This window comes from Lissotriton helveticus, chromosome 3_1, assembly GCF_964261635.1.
Source record: "Lissotriton helveticus chromosome 3_1, aLisHel1.1, whole genome shotgun sequence".
Classification (NCBI taxonomy): Eukaryota; Metazoa; Chordata; class Amphibia; order Caudata; family Salamandridae; genus Lissotriton; species Lissotriton helveticus.
Window position 1 is genome coordinate 248,345,882 of NC_136061.1, and position 15,737 is coordinate 248,361,618.

The 15,737-nt window shown below is 42.9% G+C and overlaps 1 protein-coding gene across 12 annotated transcripts in view; it reads left to right on the forward strand.

Moving 5' to 3' along the window:
- Positions 1–10,053: 10,053 nt before the first annotated feature.
- Positions 10,054–15,737, forward strand: part of MSI2 (musashi RNA binding protein 2) — a 1,965,164-nt gene continuing 1,959,480 nt past the window's right edge. For all 12 annotated transcript variants that reach the window (XR_013608601.1, XM_078679738.1, XM_078679727.1 and 9 more), the window contains exons 1-4: positions 10,054–10,318; positions 11,356–11,396; positions 11,667–11,748; positions 12,556–12,640. Coding sequence is in view for 11 of the 12 variants with exons in the window: in XM_078679738.1 (XP_078535864.1) it covers positions 10,257–10,318; positions 11,356–11,396; positions 11,667–11,748; positions 12,556–12,640 (270 nt within the window). In the remaining variant the exon portion in view is untranslated. The remainder of the gene's footprint in view (positions 10,319–11,355; positions 11,397–11,666; positions 11,749–12,555; positions 12,641–15,737) is intronic.

Below are 15,737 nucleotides of genomic sequence, written 5' to 3' on the forward strand. Positions count from 1 at the left end.
TGAAGGGTATTGCTCTCAGAAAGAGCTTTGGGGGCGGTGAATAACGAAGCCAATTATGCACCTCTGCACTGTATCATTTATTACACAGGTGACAATTTCAAGCTGTGTTGGGGCAGCCACCATGTTGTCCCCTCTGAGTGCAAGCTCTCGATCATTTGTATCAGGAGAATTATTTGTGAATTTCAGATTTGAGGTGAAATTCACCAGCTCCAGAGGAAGACAATACATTCACCCATCTTGTGGCATTTGATTACATTTTCAACGTGACCTTATCAGATGTAGCCTAGTGGGAGACACACTCCTTCTTAATAGCCTGAGCATCTTCTCTTACATAGGAGTAGGGTATCAAGGGCAGGTTGTTGTGTTTCTTAGCGTCCTTCAGGGGCGGAGCCCAATTCAGTAATCCCCTATCTTGCCCAATTCAGTAATGCCCTATATTGCTTCAAAACATAGTGTAATGGGCCAGCCACTCTCACTTTCAAGGTCCGGAATCTTCAACTGGTCGAATCAAGATTCAGAAACAGCCGGTACTTCATTATTGCCAGCCTTGTATGTGTGGATTGTTCGCGGTATAGTGTAGGGTCCAACACAACTGTCCATCTTCAAGGGCAGGTTTACAATCCTTGAAGACGTGGGTGCAAGAGGAGTGGCTATGAGGAGAGAGGATTGTTGACTTACGTCTTTTTCAATTATCAGCAGAACATCGTAGCCTTTATGACGGCAGGCAGTAGGAACTCTAAGGGGGTGTTTCAGGTAAATTATTGTATTTGCAGCACATTCTCCTTTTTCAGAAATTTGTGTGGAGAAGTGAAAAAAATGGGTGTCAGTCAGTAGAATCACTTAAGGCCAAGTAATTATAGTAAATGTGATATTCCCTGTGGTGACTCATTCAAGACTCTTTGTCTAGATTTCTCCATATATATTGGCCACATCCCCTAAACCAGAGGTGTGCAAGTCATATTTGTTGGCCAATATCTGCTTAGCAGCCCAACTAGATGTATGCAAAGTACTTTTTGAAAATAAGAAGCACATTTTGGGGATACAATGAACATTGTTCTGGAAAGACACAATGTTTTCAGTAGGACTAAAAGGAAACATGAAAGTGGCATCAAATATATTGCTGTTTATGTGGCATGAGTGAGGTATGTGATTGTGGTACACTGAATGGCTCATTATTTCAAGACTGCCTTGCTTGATGTGCCAACAGTGAAAGAATACTGGATAAATTGTTGGACAAAATATCAAAATTAACAAGAAGCAATGGAATTGCCAAATCAATTGAACCAACTGCTCCATCCATCAAGGAAATCCTGTTCAACAACTGGCAGAAGTATGTGTTGATAACACTGTCATTGAAGTGAATAAAGTAAAGCTGTTGCCATACAAAACTGTTGGTATTTCAGTGTAATAAATTTCAGGAAAAACGAACATCTGATAATTATAAGCTCAAATGTTTCTTATGTGGCAGTAGCAACCATCTATCAAATAACATTATTTGTAATAAATTAGAAAGACCATTTTGCAAGGGTTTGCAGAGATTAGAGTAAACAAGTTAACTGTGTGGATGATGATGCCAAAGAATTAAATAAAAGTTTGTTCCAAGTACAGTATATTGTACACAATGTGAAGTATGTGGGGTAGCCAGAATGCACTGTACGCCTCATTGTGAACCAATAAATATGTATGCTCACTCATGTTCCTCTTTCACATTCATAAATCAGAGAGACTATAAGGTGATTTCAAAAATATATTGATGCAATTTTAGATGCACCTGACATAAATTTGAGTGGATACAACAGAGATCATATTCCTTTAGTAGGAATGATTAAAACTCACATATCTTTCAAAGATAAATCAACTGTGTGCAAGGTATATTTGGTAGAAAGAAGGTCAAATTTACCGGGATGAACGCCAGGAGGAACTTAGTAACACTTTGCTTCCAAACAACCCTGAGTAAGTTCTAGTAATAAGCAGCTCCTAAACAGGTGACCAAATATGTGAGGAGTTCCCTGAGCTGTTTCAAAATAGACTGGGTTTATTAAACGATTACATACATAAGATGAAGTTGAAAGCCAATGCCAGGTCTGTAGTACATACAGCTTGTAATTTGCTGCATTTAATGAAATAACCTTTACAAAAACAACTGAATTAGCAAGACTCACATAGCTTTCAAAGATAGATCAACTGTGGGCAAGGTATATTTGGTAAAAAAGAGGGTCAAGTTTACTGGGATGGCAACACCAGAAGGAACTTGGTATCACTTTGGATCCAAAAAGTCCAGAGAAAGTTCTGGTAATAAGTAGCTCCTTAACAGGTGACCAACTATTCGAGGAGTTCCCTGAGCTCTTTCACAATAGACTAGGTTTATTAAAAGATTGCCAACAGAAAATAAAGTTGAAAGCCAGGCCTGTAATACATACATCTAGTAATGTGTCACATTTAATGAAAGAACCTGTACAAAAAGAGCTTAATCGTTTTACAGAATTTGGCATAATTAAATCCATTAATTGGTCTTAGTGGTTTACTCCTGTTGTGGTAGTCAAGAAAGACCAGGAAAACCACATGAAGGGTTATGTGTAGATTTGTGAGACATTAATTTCAATATGTGGGTAGAGAGGCATCCTTTACCACGCATAAATGATATGTGAAGCACAATAGGCCAAGCAACTTGTTTCAGTGTAATAAATGTATCCATAGCATATCAGTAGATAGGCTCCATCCTGAATTCAGGCCATTGACCGCCGTCTTCACACCTGCAGGAGTTTTCATGTTTAGCATGATCCGTTTAGACTTGCATCTGCAGCAGCAGTTTTCCAAAGAATTATGCGGGAAGTTCCAGCTGGAGTCCAAAAACATAGGATGATCTTATTGCGGTCATTTTTTAGTAATACTTCAAGTTCATCGGTACATGTATTTGTGGAATACGGATGCCTCTTATATTTTTGTCCTAACTCAAATTTTCAGGTTCCTCTGTGCCTGCCGGCCGATAACACCTAAAACCAGCGCGGTGTTAGGACAATTATTTGTATGCCTGCCTGCAATCACACCCATGAGATGATGTTTTCTGAACTCAATATTTGAGTATAATGAAAATTGTATGCGACAACAACTAAAACTGTTGGTATACTGAGATACTTCTAACTGGTGATCCGGCTGGACTCCAGTTTTGGAATGTCATATGAATCCTTTTAAATCTGGGTCTGTGTATAAACAATTTATTTATTCCCTGGTCATTGCAAGTTTGGAGCAGTTATCTGGATAGGTCCTGAGGAACGTGGTCTCAACATCTCAACCCCACCGAAACGCGCGTCCACCTTGCGTGGAACCCTGTGCTGTGTACTGTGGTTCTAGTTGTGGCAGGGTTTTTCCTGGCCACACATTATACTCAGCTGTGTACAGATATTGAATGTTTGTGGTTGGTGTGAAAGTGGATGAATCTGAATGATTGCGGTATGGTTGTATTTATTCAATTCTAACCAGGGATATTGTATGTGATTTTTTCTAAAAAACGAATTTCTTTTTTTGTCTTTTTAAGTATAAAAAAATGTTTTGATATGAAGTCTTATCAATGAGGATGGATTTATAACCATGTAAAATTAAGAAATGCTTATGTATAATATGTCTTTATAAAGAATCGTCTAAAAAGAAAGAAAAAAATATGTTTTAAAAAAAGAGAAGAACGTTTTAATAAAATAAAAATAACAATGAGATGATTACATGTGTCACTGTTGTATTTTGATGTTTGTTCAAGTCAATATGAACAATGTTTAAATGAAAATGAGATATAGGCTATGAGGGAAATATCTAGTATAGTAACTTCCGATAAGAATCATAAAACCTCATTTGTTATCGGCACCTGAAATACAAGGAATACGCTGTAACATAGTTCACCATATTTCTTCAACAATCAAAGGAAAGGGAAGGGAAAACAAGGAAACATATTGAGTATAAAACATAATACATATATAAATACATTGACGATTGGGTGGGATAATCTTCGCCTACGTGTCCTTAATAGAATTGAAAATTCTTGTCACGTATGTTCGCAAATGGTTTATTCTATGTCAGGACTGGAGGCTCTGATTATGCTTGTTCAAAGCTTAGTCAGCACCACAGATGCTATGTCTACAATAGCTTTGTAATAAAAGGATTTGAAAGTAGATTCTGACGACCAGTCAGCTGCATTCATAATATCAGTCAAGCTGACACCCAAAGAAAAAGACTTAGAAGCCATCGCTCCACGAGCTGAATGAGCTCCAAATGTTGACACATCAATGCCAGCTTCCGCCATTAATCAGTGTACCCACCTAGCCAAAGTAGCTGGAGTCACAGGATGAAATGGTTTTTTAATGCAATCAATATCTGACCTGTCATGTCAAAACGAAACTCTGCTATATTTACCTTGTAATCCTTCAAACATTGAACCACACATAGCTTAGAATTAGCAGGAAAAGCCGGATAAGATACCGAAGAGGTATTACATTTAGTCCGCTTAGTAATAGAAAAGGTCACACCCTCAGGGGAGAATCTTCTCCCAGCCAGATCCAAAGCCCTAACATCTGAAACCCTCTTGCACGATACTAAACAAAGTAACATAGTTAATTTGGCTGATAATTGTTTCCTAGACAAATATTTGTTAGAAGGCCAGGATTCGAGAAATCTCAGCACAGATGAAACATCCCACAATTCAGAATACTTCAGACAAGGAGGTTTGACCATAGGTATGCCTCTGAGCAGTTATATACTAAGGGATGTTCACCCACTGGTTTACCATCAACCGTTATGTGACCTGCTGAGATGGCTGACTGAAAATTGTTGATAATCCTATAAGCCAAACCCGAGGCAGCTAGTGAAGCCAAAAAATTTACCATCAAGGAGAGATGTGCTTTAACGGGATCCACTTCCCGTTGAGAGCACCAGCTACACCAACGTTTCCAGGCAGAGCAATATCTGTTATGCGTGTTAGCTGACCAGGCCTCATTAATGAATCTGTCAGCATCTCTTGAAAGGCCCAGGATCTTCCATCTGTCCCTGAAACCCGCCAGGCTGCTAGATGAAGTTGCCCCAACCCTATCGCAGGATGAGGAACATTTTGAGGGTCCAACCATAGGTTACAGAGCTGCGGCAGGAGGATCGGGCTGCACACAACAACTCGAGAATCATGGGGTACCAGGGCTGAGCCCTCCAAAGGGGTGTGATCAGAACCAATTCTGAGTGATGGCGTCAGATCTTAGCCAGAACCTTGGGGAATCATCATGAATGGAGGAAAGGCGTAACAGAGAGTCACTGGCCACATATGAAGGAAGGCATACGTGACTAATGCCTCTGGATCCGGACGCCAACTGAAAAATGACAGCACCTGTCTGTTGAGGTTAGAGGCAAATAGGTCTATCTAGCATGGAGCCCAGAGACAAACCAACGACTGGAAGACCCTGGGATGGAGTCTCCAGTCGCTGAAGTCCTGAAGATGTTGAGAGTGCCAGTTGGCCACCTTGTTGTTGCGACCAGGAAGATATTCTGCTATCACTGAAATCCTGTGTTGCAGGCAAAAGTGCCAAAAATCCTTGGCTATCTCTGCCAAAATCTGGGACGTGGTCCCCCCCAGTTTGTTTACGTATCTCACAGCAGATTTGTTGTCCATGCAGAGAAGGATGCAACAATCTGTCTTTTGGGGGAAAGACAACATATCACAAAAGAGCCTGTGAGAAGCTCCAGACAATTTATATGCAAAGAAAGTTCCTCCTGTGACCACCTGCCTCCAGTTAACAACTGTATTGTATTGTATTTCAGACTTATAAAGCGTGCTGTAACCCTACGGGCATCCTGGCGCTGCGGTACAAATACTCCGTCACCATACTTCCGGGCTCAATGGTTGCTGGGCCCAGCCTGTACTCTAGGGAAAATCCAAGTTTTAACTTTGCCCCTGAACTTGATCAGATCCTGCATCTGTCTTAGCTCAACTTGCAGACTATTCCATAGGCATGCTACCGCATAGCTAAAGGCTCTTCTACTAGATGTAACTTTCTTAATCTTGGGTATGTTCACCAGAATATTCGAGGAAGACTGAAGGCTCCGGGTGGGATTATACCAGTTGAATTTAGACTGCAGCATTGATCCCATCCCATGCAATGCCTTGAAGACGATGCACAGTGACTTAAATTGAATCCTCTGGGGTACCAGAAGCCAGTGCAGCTCCGCCAATGCCAAGGATGTGGATGTCCGACGTGGTCTTGCTAGGGTCAGTTTAGCCACCACCGTCTGAACTCTCTGGAGTCTCCCAATCAGGTACCTAGGGGTTTCCAGCAGTAGCGCATTCCCATAGTCAAGTCAACTCAGAATGACGCTCCTTACAATGTGTGCTCGCACCTGATATGGGAGTACCAGAAGAATCTTTCGGAGAACCCTGATGAGCGCAAAGCTGCTTCCCACAACTGGTTGCAGCGGGCTCCCCAACCCCACCTGCTGGAATCGGATTCTATCACCTCTTCCGGGCTGGATCCGAAGAGGGCTCGACCGTTCCAAACCTCCATGTGATTTAACCACCATTGCATCTCCAACCTCGACTCCTCCGAGTGGGGAATCTGATCTGCATACCAGAGGCACTTCCGGAGATGCTGATTCTTCAGTCGTTGTATCGCACGGTAGTGGAGGTGGCGGAAAGATCGCTTGGATTGACGAAGAGAGGAGTCCTACGATCCAGGCTACAGATCTCAAGGACACAATCTGCTTGCTCAAAATCGACCTCAACTCTCTCTTGACTGAGCGGACTTTCTGAGAGGGAAGGAGGAGTTGAAAAGAAAGGGAGTCGATCTGAAACCCCAAGAACTCTATGGATTGGGATGGTATTAAGATTGACTTCTGCGGATTCACCAAGAATCCCAGACTCTGAAGAAGATCGATGGTCCATTCTAGGTGAGTTACTACCAGGTGAGGGCACTGAGCCATAATTAAGATGTCGTCTAGATAAATAATCAGACGTACACCTTTTGCTCTTAGAGATTCTACTACCAGTCGCAGGAGTTTCGTGAAGCACCACGATGCTGACGAAAGGCCAAAGGGGAGAACCTGTTACTCATAGCAAAGCCCCTGCCAGAGAAACTACAAGAATTGATGATGAGGAACAAAGATTGGAAGCAAAAGGTAGGCATCCTTCAGGTCTAGACAAACTAGCCAATCACCCTCTTGAAGAAGATTGCACAAGAAATGGATGTCCTCCATCTTGAAGTGGGGGTACACCACCCAACCATTGAAACCTTGGGATTTAATACTGGCCTGGACCCAGACCCTTTCTTTTCCACCAGAAAGATGTTGCTGAGGAAGCCGTGAGGATAAGGGTCCATAGCCACAATCTCCCCCTTGCGGAGAAGAGAGTCTATTTCTTCTAAAGTAAAGACCTGATCTTGTCGGAAAAAATACATGCGATGAGGGACGTAAATCTGACTCAGGGAATTGTAAAAATCGATCTCGAAGCTCTGCACGGTCTCCAGCACCCATGTATCTTGTGAAATAGTCTGCCACATATGCAGAAAACATGGATTTCTGCCCCCCAGAGTTACCTCCTGCATTGCCGGACTCCTGTTGTCCACCTTGGTTACCTTGGAACCTGGTTTTTCTGAACCTGTTTCTGGCACGGGTAGTTGGGTAGAAGGAAGGGTTGTTATAGTTGGGGTCCTGATAACCACCTCTCTGTTGGCACTATCCCCTCGGGCTGCTTGATTATACCCCCGGCCAAACGTGCGCCCTCGGAAACGTCCGGCCCTGCCAAAAAACGGGTCGGAATGCTCATTTGAGCGAGTCTTGGGCTTATCTAAGCCACTAAAAGTGGCAATAAACTTGGTGAGCTCCTTAAGGAATGGTTGTCCAAAGAGTAGGCCCTGGGCTAATGGGCCTGATTCAGAGGAGACGAGTTCGGCCAACTTAGGCTCCAGTTTCAATAGTATAGGGCTCCTACGCTCACTAGACATAGCACAGTTGGCTTTGCCTAGTTGGCAGATCGCACGCTGAGCCCAGCTGATCAGTTCCTCAGGGTCTACGGCCATTGCAGATTCCTTGGCGTGGAAACCAAGCTCCAGTAACTTTCTAAGGGGACGTGCCATGTCCAATAACTTATCCTGGCAGGTTCTCCATGCCTTATCTACACCCTTTTATGGGTCCTTAGAATATTTTTTAAGATAGGTAAGCATTGAGGAGTCTACCTCCGGCGTCTCTGCTACTTTGCCTACGAGGTCAGGTGTAGGGCATTCTGAGCGGAGACATGTTCTCATGTCTTTGTCAAATGCTTGCCAAAGGTGAGACTGGACATAGTCTGCCACTTCTTGGGGTGGGAACCAGGTCGTGGAGTTAGGGTGCACCATCTCTGTAGGGTTGAAAGTCAGGAGTTTGGGCCGGGAGGGCATCTGCAGATGACACTCCTTCCTAGCTTTCTTAGAGGGGTGCAGAGCCTCCTTCTGATCTGAAGACTGGTCCGAGTATGTACCAGAGGAGTCCTCTTGGGGAATCTCCGTAATGGTTGCCTCACTCTTGGGGTTTCCATAGGCATGATCTGAAGCCATGGACTCAGCTAGTTTGGCAAAATCTGCTATGTGAGACTTTGTGATCCTTTTCCCACAGGCCTTCGGATGGGAACCTGGAGTGGGAAGCCAACCCTGCTGTTAAGCATAAGAACACAGATGACGTTTCAGTGGCTTAATAGTCCTGACCAGTGCTCTATTTACGGAGTATTGTACTCTAGCGTCAAGGGCCTCAACAAGGTCCTGTTCCATAGAACCCAAAGGATCTTCATCACCATACTCCTCATAGTAAAATTCAGACATCCTGTAAGTCAGGGTATGAACAGGTCGAGGAACAAAATATTCAAAAATGGGGGCAAAATCCCACAACCAGGACCTAAATTATTGGGAAAGACCACAATCAGGGGGAGTGGGGCAACCCCAAGCAAGCCAGACAGAGTAGTGAAATAACAGTTAAAGTGTTTAGGGAGGGCTTGCCCGTCCACTTTAGGCAGAGCCTATGCCAATTATTCAGCCCCAACACTCCTGACCGTTTAGGACGTCGTCAGGAGCAGGCACCGAAGAAATCGAGCTATGAGCTTAAACGCTGCTCTCTCGCTCATAAGAAACGCTGCAGCGAAAGTAAAAATGCTCTCAAAATTACCGCCGTGCATGCGCGATGCAAGCCACACAGTGCCAGGACTCTGCGTCGCCCGCTCCACAGATGATTGAACGCGGGTGGGGACACCTGGTTCCGGAGGAAGAGCGCTCCTAACGCGCACAGGAAACAAAGCCGAAAATCAAGCCTGGGAGAAAAAACTGACAGGACCGCATACACCAGTAGCGGTCGTCAGTAGGTGTTTCTGTAGGGCGGTGACGTGGGCAGGGGGAGAGGCAGGGTGGGGGATAGTAATGTATGGATTACGGAGTTTTACAGGTAAGTAAACATTTAAATAAATAAAATGAATTTTGTTGCGCACACTGCATCGCATTTGGTGATTTTTTACATTTTTGTATATTATTTTCTCTCAGCCTCCAAATATTTGCATGTGCGACTGTGAGAATTATTTTTTCTTTATGATCACTACAAGTCCTGCACAATCTAGTCATGCTCTGGTTTTAAAGGAGCTGGGAATGTTTATGGTGGAAATCACGAAAAAAAGTAATATCACAAGTCTGACAGAAAGTAAGCTAGCCACTCTGCTGTGGAAATAGGTGCAGCTGAAGGCAAGACATGCAGTGCTTAATTTGTGCCAGTGGTTGCATGTGATGGCATCTAAAGAAATGCCTATTATTGTTTGTAACTAAGATTTTTCCGGTAGCACTGCGAAGCCACGCCAGTAGCAGTATATACTGTACAGACCCGCCAATTCCATAACATTTCCTTATCAAAAGTTTAATTTACTGAATAATATTGCCTGAAGGGCATGAAGATAAAATAATACGTGGTTATTAATACAGAAGAAGGACGCTAGAGTGGCCTAGAAATAGATGAGGGACACAAGGAGGTGTGTATAGATGTAGGACAGAAGAAGATAGCGGAAACAAAAGTAGGACTCTGATGGAGGCGGGGGATGATGGCCTCAGAGGCGGAGAGTTTGCTGCGCAGCAGGCGGGAGGAGGGGGCTGGGCCGGCCCGCACGTGTGACGAGGCTCGCTCCCAGCTCCTGCACACTCTGCCCGTGTGTGAGAGACGGAGTGACGGGTGCATGAGCCTGTGTGGTCGCTGCCCAGAGAGAGAGAAGCGGGTTAGACTCGGGAGCCGCCATGGAGGCAGACGGGATTCAGACCAGCTCCGGCAGCCCCAACGACGCGCAGCACGACCCGGGGTGAGCTCAGCCTCCCTCTGACAGCTCTCTCTTAACCTATGCAAGCCTTCAGCACCTCTCCCGGAGCTCTCCAGCACCCCGAAGCGCTACTGTGTTCAGCACATCTCCTGGAGCTCTCCAGCAACCCTAGCGCCCCCTCAGCAGCTCCCGTCTTCGGAGGTTTCAGCGCCTCTTCCCCAGAGGCTGCAGCACCCCCTCACCTGAGGCTTCTCGAACCCCCTAATGCCATTCTATAGGGCCTCTCCAGCTCCCCGGAGTCTCTCTCCCGAGCCACTCCAACATTGCCCACTGATCTTCAAACCTCACCCGAGCTTACTCACCAACACCTTCTGGTCTCTCCAACACCCCCTATCCCGTCTATCTGCCCTTTCTCGCAGCCCGCCTCTCTTCTTGTTGTCACTGCTGGTGTGTTTAACTGTTTTGAGTCCTGGCCCCAGCGGCGCCTTCTCTTACGTTAGTAGCTCCTCGTCCCTGCGCCTCTGCCTCCCTTCTTTTCATCTATCTCCGTCCTCTCTTTACTGTTTCGATAGCACCTGCTGTTGAACCCTACAACATACTGCCCCTTGATCCTCCTGCGAACCTCCTCGGCCTCTCTCTCACCCCTCTGCTGTTGTCTCACTCACTGGAACTCAGTAACCTGTCTTCTCTGTGCCCTTCTGCCTCCTCTATCCTTGTGTCCTGTTTCTCCCCTTTTTTCGTGCGTATGTGTACTTGTCCTGCTGTGCTAGCACCTGCTCTTTATCAATTGCCCCATTCGGTACTTTAAGCGCTAGCCTCTTCTTAAACAGCAGTCTGCAGCCCTTGTCGGTCATCCCATCTTTTCACGCGTTTCCTTCTTGTTGTCTTTCTGACTGCTGTCCTTGATCTCTTGTCCTTGATCGCCACCCTCTCTCAAGCGTCCTCCATTCGACCACCCTCCCCCTTGTTTTGTTTCCATTCTCTCTTTAGCTGCTTTTTATTTATTTTTAAACCAAGTTCCACGTCAAAATGGCCGATCTGACATCTAAGCTGACTTGTCTTCTCTTTTCCTCTTGTAGTAAAATGTTTATTGGCGGCCTAAGCTGGCAGACATCACCAGGTAAGGAGCTGGTATGCTTATTGGGCAGCTTCTGATCTTTTTGGTACTTGCAGGGATTTGATTTTGCCCGATTTTCCCTTTCATCTTTAAAGAACAAGTTCACACCACCCTCCAATGCCAAGTCCTCTATTCGACCCCTATTGCTATTTATGCTGGGGGGAGGGAGAGAAGTATATTAAGGGGTGGGAGAGTTATTATTTTATTGTTTTACTTCTTCTGAAGTTACAAATCCTGTTTGTTTCTCTCTTCATCCCGCTTCATCGCCTACAGATAGCCTAAGAGACTATTTCTGCAAATTTGGAGAAATCAGAGAATGTATGGTCATGAGGGACCCGACCACAAAACGCTCCAGGTAAGTCATGTGCGCTTACCATCTCTTTGTGTCCAAGTGATTCGGAAGGAGGTGGACTCTACTGGCTTGTTGTCCAGACTTCTTTTAAGTGACTTGCAGAGAAACGACTTTAAGTAATAAGATGCCTTGTTTTCAAAATATGGGTCATTCTTATTTGTTAATATGCTTGTCTATGGATTGTTCATTGAGGTTGTGACGAAAATTGTGTGCGATGGGGGTGGGGTGGTGTTGTGGGCGCTGGGGGTTGACCGCATCTGTCAACTACAAAGTAACGTTTTATTAAGAAAGACATTCTGGCCTGTAACAAACACGGATCTTTGTTGTATACATATGTGTAAAGTGCTCATCGGGCGAGCCATTTTTTAAGTACTAGATTGTTTACTTTATCTCTCAAACACTCGAGCATTGATATTCGTTGCTGCCAAAGATTTAGTTAAATCAATAATTGTTAATGTTCACATCACTTATTGAAACGATGCCCTTTTCCAAGCAGTGTGTACTTTCTCTATTTTTAAAAAATATATATAACTGCCTTGGTCGTAGTGCCTTTGCTCCAAGTGGCCAAGTGCATCTTTATTAAAAAAAAGATGATTTTCTGCTGCTGCCTTTCAGGGTTACCTGGATCTAAAAGACTTAAAGCCATTTGCTTATCGACACCCAGGATCACTGTCAGTCTTTTAGCATAATGCACAGGATATCCACTTTTGCTTGTCATGTGGTTTGAGACTCTGTGTTGGTTTATGCCACTTGTTCTCTGTTGTTTTGCACTCATTGTCCCTTCTTTCTTGTTCCTTGTGTCATTTTCAGAGGCTTCGGTTTCGTTACGTTTGCAGATCCTGCAAGTGTAGATAAAGTGTTAGCTCAGCCCCACCATGAATTAGATTCGAAGACGGTATGTGTTATTTTATTTGTTACTCTTGTGCTGTTTTTGGAGTGTCCAGAATGTTCTTAAAGGGCCAGTGCCTTTCTCCGTGATTTGCTTTGGATTGTACATGGTTCCTTTTTATCAAGGCCAGCCATTTATGCCTTCCAGCTTCATGTTTAGGAGTCATAAAAAAGTAGTGACTGTTTTGAGACTTTACTGCATTTTTTTGTTCTTTGGCTTAGAGCCATACTGGCATGCCGTCACTGTTTACTTTCAGATTGCGTCTGATGTGCTTGAAACTGAAATCAGACAATGGTATTAGAGGTACTAATTTACATATCTTCCATAAAGTGAACACTTCGAGTTGCCTTCCTAATGTTCATTATTCAGTAGTTTTGCCAGGACTCTGTGTTGTTAAAAACTCGAGACTGCTTTAACAGTGCTCAATGCATTTGGCACCTAAAAAGCAGTAACCTTGTACTGCAGATAATAAACAGTGAAGTTCCCATATTTTACTCAGCTGTGAAAATCTCTGTGTGCAATGAATGCCCATCAAGGATGCATAGTGCATGTACAGTTGCGTACAACTGCCTGTTTCACAAAATGCAGCAGGCAGGAAAGCTAGCAAATATTGGAGCTAAGGTGCCGACTGTGAACTACGGTGAGCATTTGAGCAAAAAGCCAACTTTGAGGCCAATTATAAATTAATTTAAAGGGTATTACAAAAACGACAGCCAAAGGTCCATCTCCATCATTGTGGGTAACACTACACGGGGTAACCCCCCTGCCCACTCTGTCCATCACAAGGTGAAAATATATCGTTTTTATAAGAATTGAAATAAATATCAAGTTTGTGTTGGGGCTTTTTGGATCATTACAGCTTTAGCAAACCACAAAAAGGACACTGGCAAAGTGACTGTGTATTTGTGTTTTATTTTGTATTTTACATTTTAAGACAGTTTTTTTCTTTTTTTGCTAAACTTCCTGTTAAATGTTCAGAAGCATCTTATAATAGTGTTTTTCTCCTGTCCTTGAGGATTTTTGTTGGCATAATGTAAATGTCTTCTGCAGGGTGGTTGTCAGTTTTGCAATAGTTTGTCTGTAGTGCAAGTTGCCATGTCCCTGTAATTTTTATATAAAGAAAATAGTCTGTGGTCAAGCACGGGTTCATTTAATTTGTCAATATTCCTTTCTTAATAACATTTCACTTATGCTGGTGGATTATTGTTTTTTTACTCTCACATCTTTTGTTAGGCTTATCTCTACACGTTCAGACAGGGCACTGTTTTTTTTGTGTGTTTTTTTGCTGAAATCCTCTTTGGTCAGGTAGTGGGACATTAAATTAAACACATGAGACAATGTAATGTGTGATGTGTTAAAGCATGCAGGATGTTTACTCATAACAATGCCTTTTCCACTGTAAATTTGAACAGTGACTTCAAATGATCACCAGACACTACACACAGCAAGGAAAGCTGACTAGAGTGCCTTGTCAGGGGTAGTAAGAGCTATATAAATGCAATTTAAAAACGGAGCAGGCCCCACCTTAATTTTCTTGATTGTTCCATCTATTTATATATAATTGTTGGATCCATTCGTGTTTGCCACAGGACAGAAACAGGTGACCACCCTTATAATGCTAGGTGACAATCAGTTTGTAACATTTTATAATCGTGCAGACACAGTAAATTACCATCACAGTGACTCAGTTTGGGCATATCTACTAATGTATTAGCTCCATGATGTGTACACATTTTAGTACATTTTCTTTGGTTTGACAAAAGCTTTTGACTCTGTTTCAACGTTCAGTGCAGGAGGCAGATCGCTCTGGTATTGACATGGAAACGAGCTCCTTGTTTACAGTTGCGTTAAAAGCCTTGCTTGGGTAATACCTATTTACATCAGAAATAGTTTTATAGTGATTTCCTAGAGGAGATGTAGATACAGTAAGTAGCATTTGAATCTAACTGACTAATTTTGTTTTTTGTAGCAGTTTAATTTTTTTCATAGATGATGGTTGGGGTGCAGAAAGGCACGGATTTCCCATGCTGACCAAAAATGCTTGTATTTAACAAATACATTTTATATATATTTTTTTATCGTAAAACCAGTAACTGCTCAAATGACTGGCCATTTTGACATTGGTGAAATGGCTAAGTCATCTGTAGTGGAACCAGGAAATCTTGTTTGAATCCTGGCTTTCACAGCACAACTCGTCTGATCTTGTGCATATCTAATGTCCACCCATACCTCAGTTCCATATTGTGCTACAAACGAGCGTACTTAGAAATTGGCCATTCTCTCAAATTATACACCATTTAAAAACGGCCTATTCAGAATGTTTAAACCGTCTTTTTCCTCTCAAATGTGAATGAACTTGATCTCTTGTGATTTTCAGTAAATTATAATGAGAGCTCATCTTAGTGCATATTTAAACGGACTCTTGGGCTCCTCTTCTTGTAGTTAAATTAATGGAATATCAGCCTCATGGAAAATCCTTGCCTGTTGCACTTCTCTGGTAGATGAATACCTAGCAAGTGGTAAATGTTAGATATAAATATTTCGGAAGGTTAGTCGTGTTGTATGATTGTTCATGAAATGTTTGCCGATACAGTGTAAACTATCCTCATTTCTCAGGTATATTTTTTTAATACAGTACATCAGTGTAAAAACATATTCATGAAATTACACTACTGAACTGTTCTAAATGCCTTTTAATTGGACTCAGTAATTACTGAAATCTATTGACTCGCTACTTCAGCTGATAGATGGGTAGCTTTAGTAAATAAACACTCCTTAGTCAAATTGGAAATCTCTTTTCGAGGATTGATCTGTAACGTTATGCTCAAACTAGGAGCAATTTGTGGGATGTAAAGATGAAGAAAACAAAGCTGTACTTCGACTCCTGTGAACACAATTTAGCTTGCACTTTACTTACTAATCAGTGTCAAGGTGTTCTCTAGAACAAAAGGTTGTATCGGACTCAAGCTGGAAATGTCTTTAGCACGATAATCCCGCAAGCACTTAAGTGGATAGATTTGTACTATGGTTTAATGCCTTAGTTCCTTCTGTGTAGGAATTATATTACTTTTACCTGTGAGAAATACTATGATTTGCTGAGTTA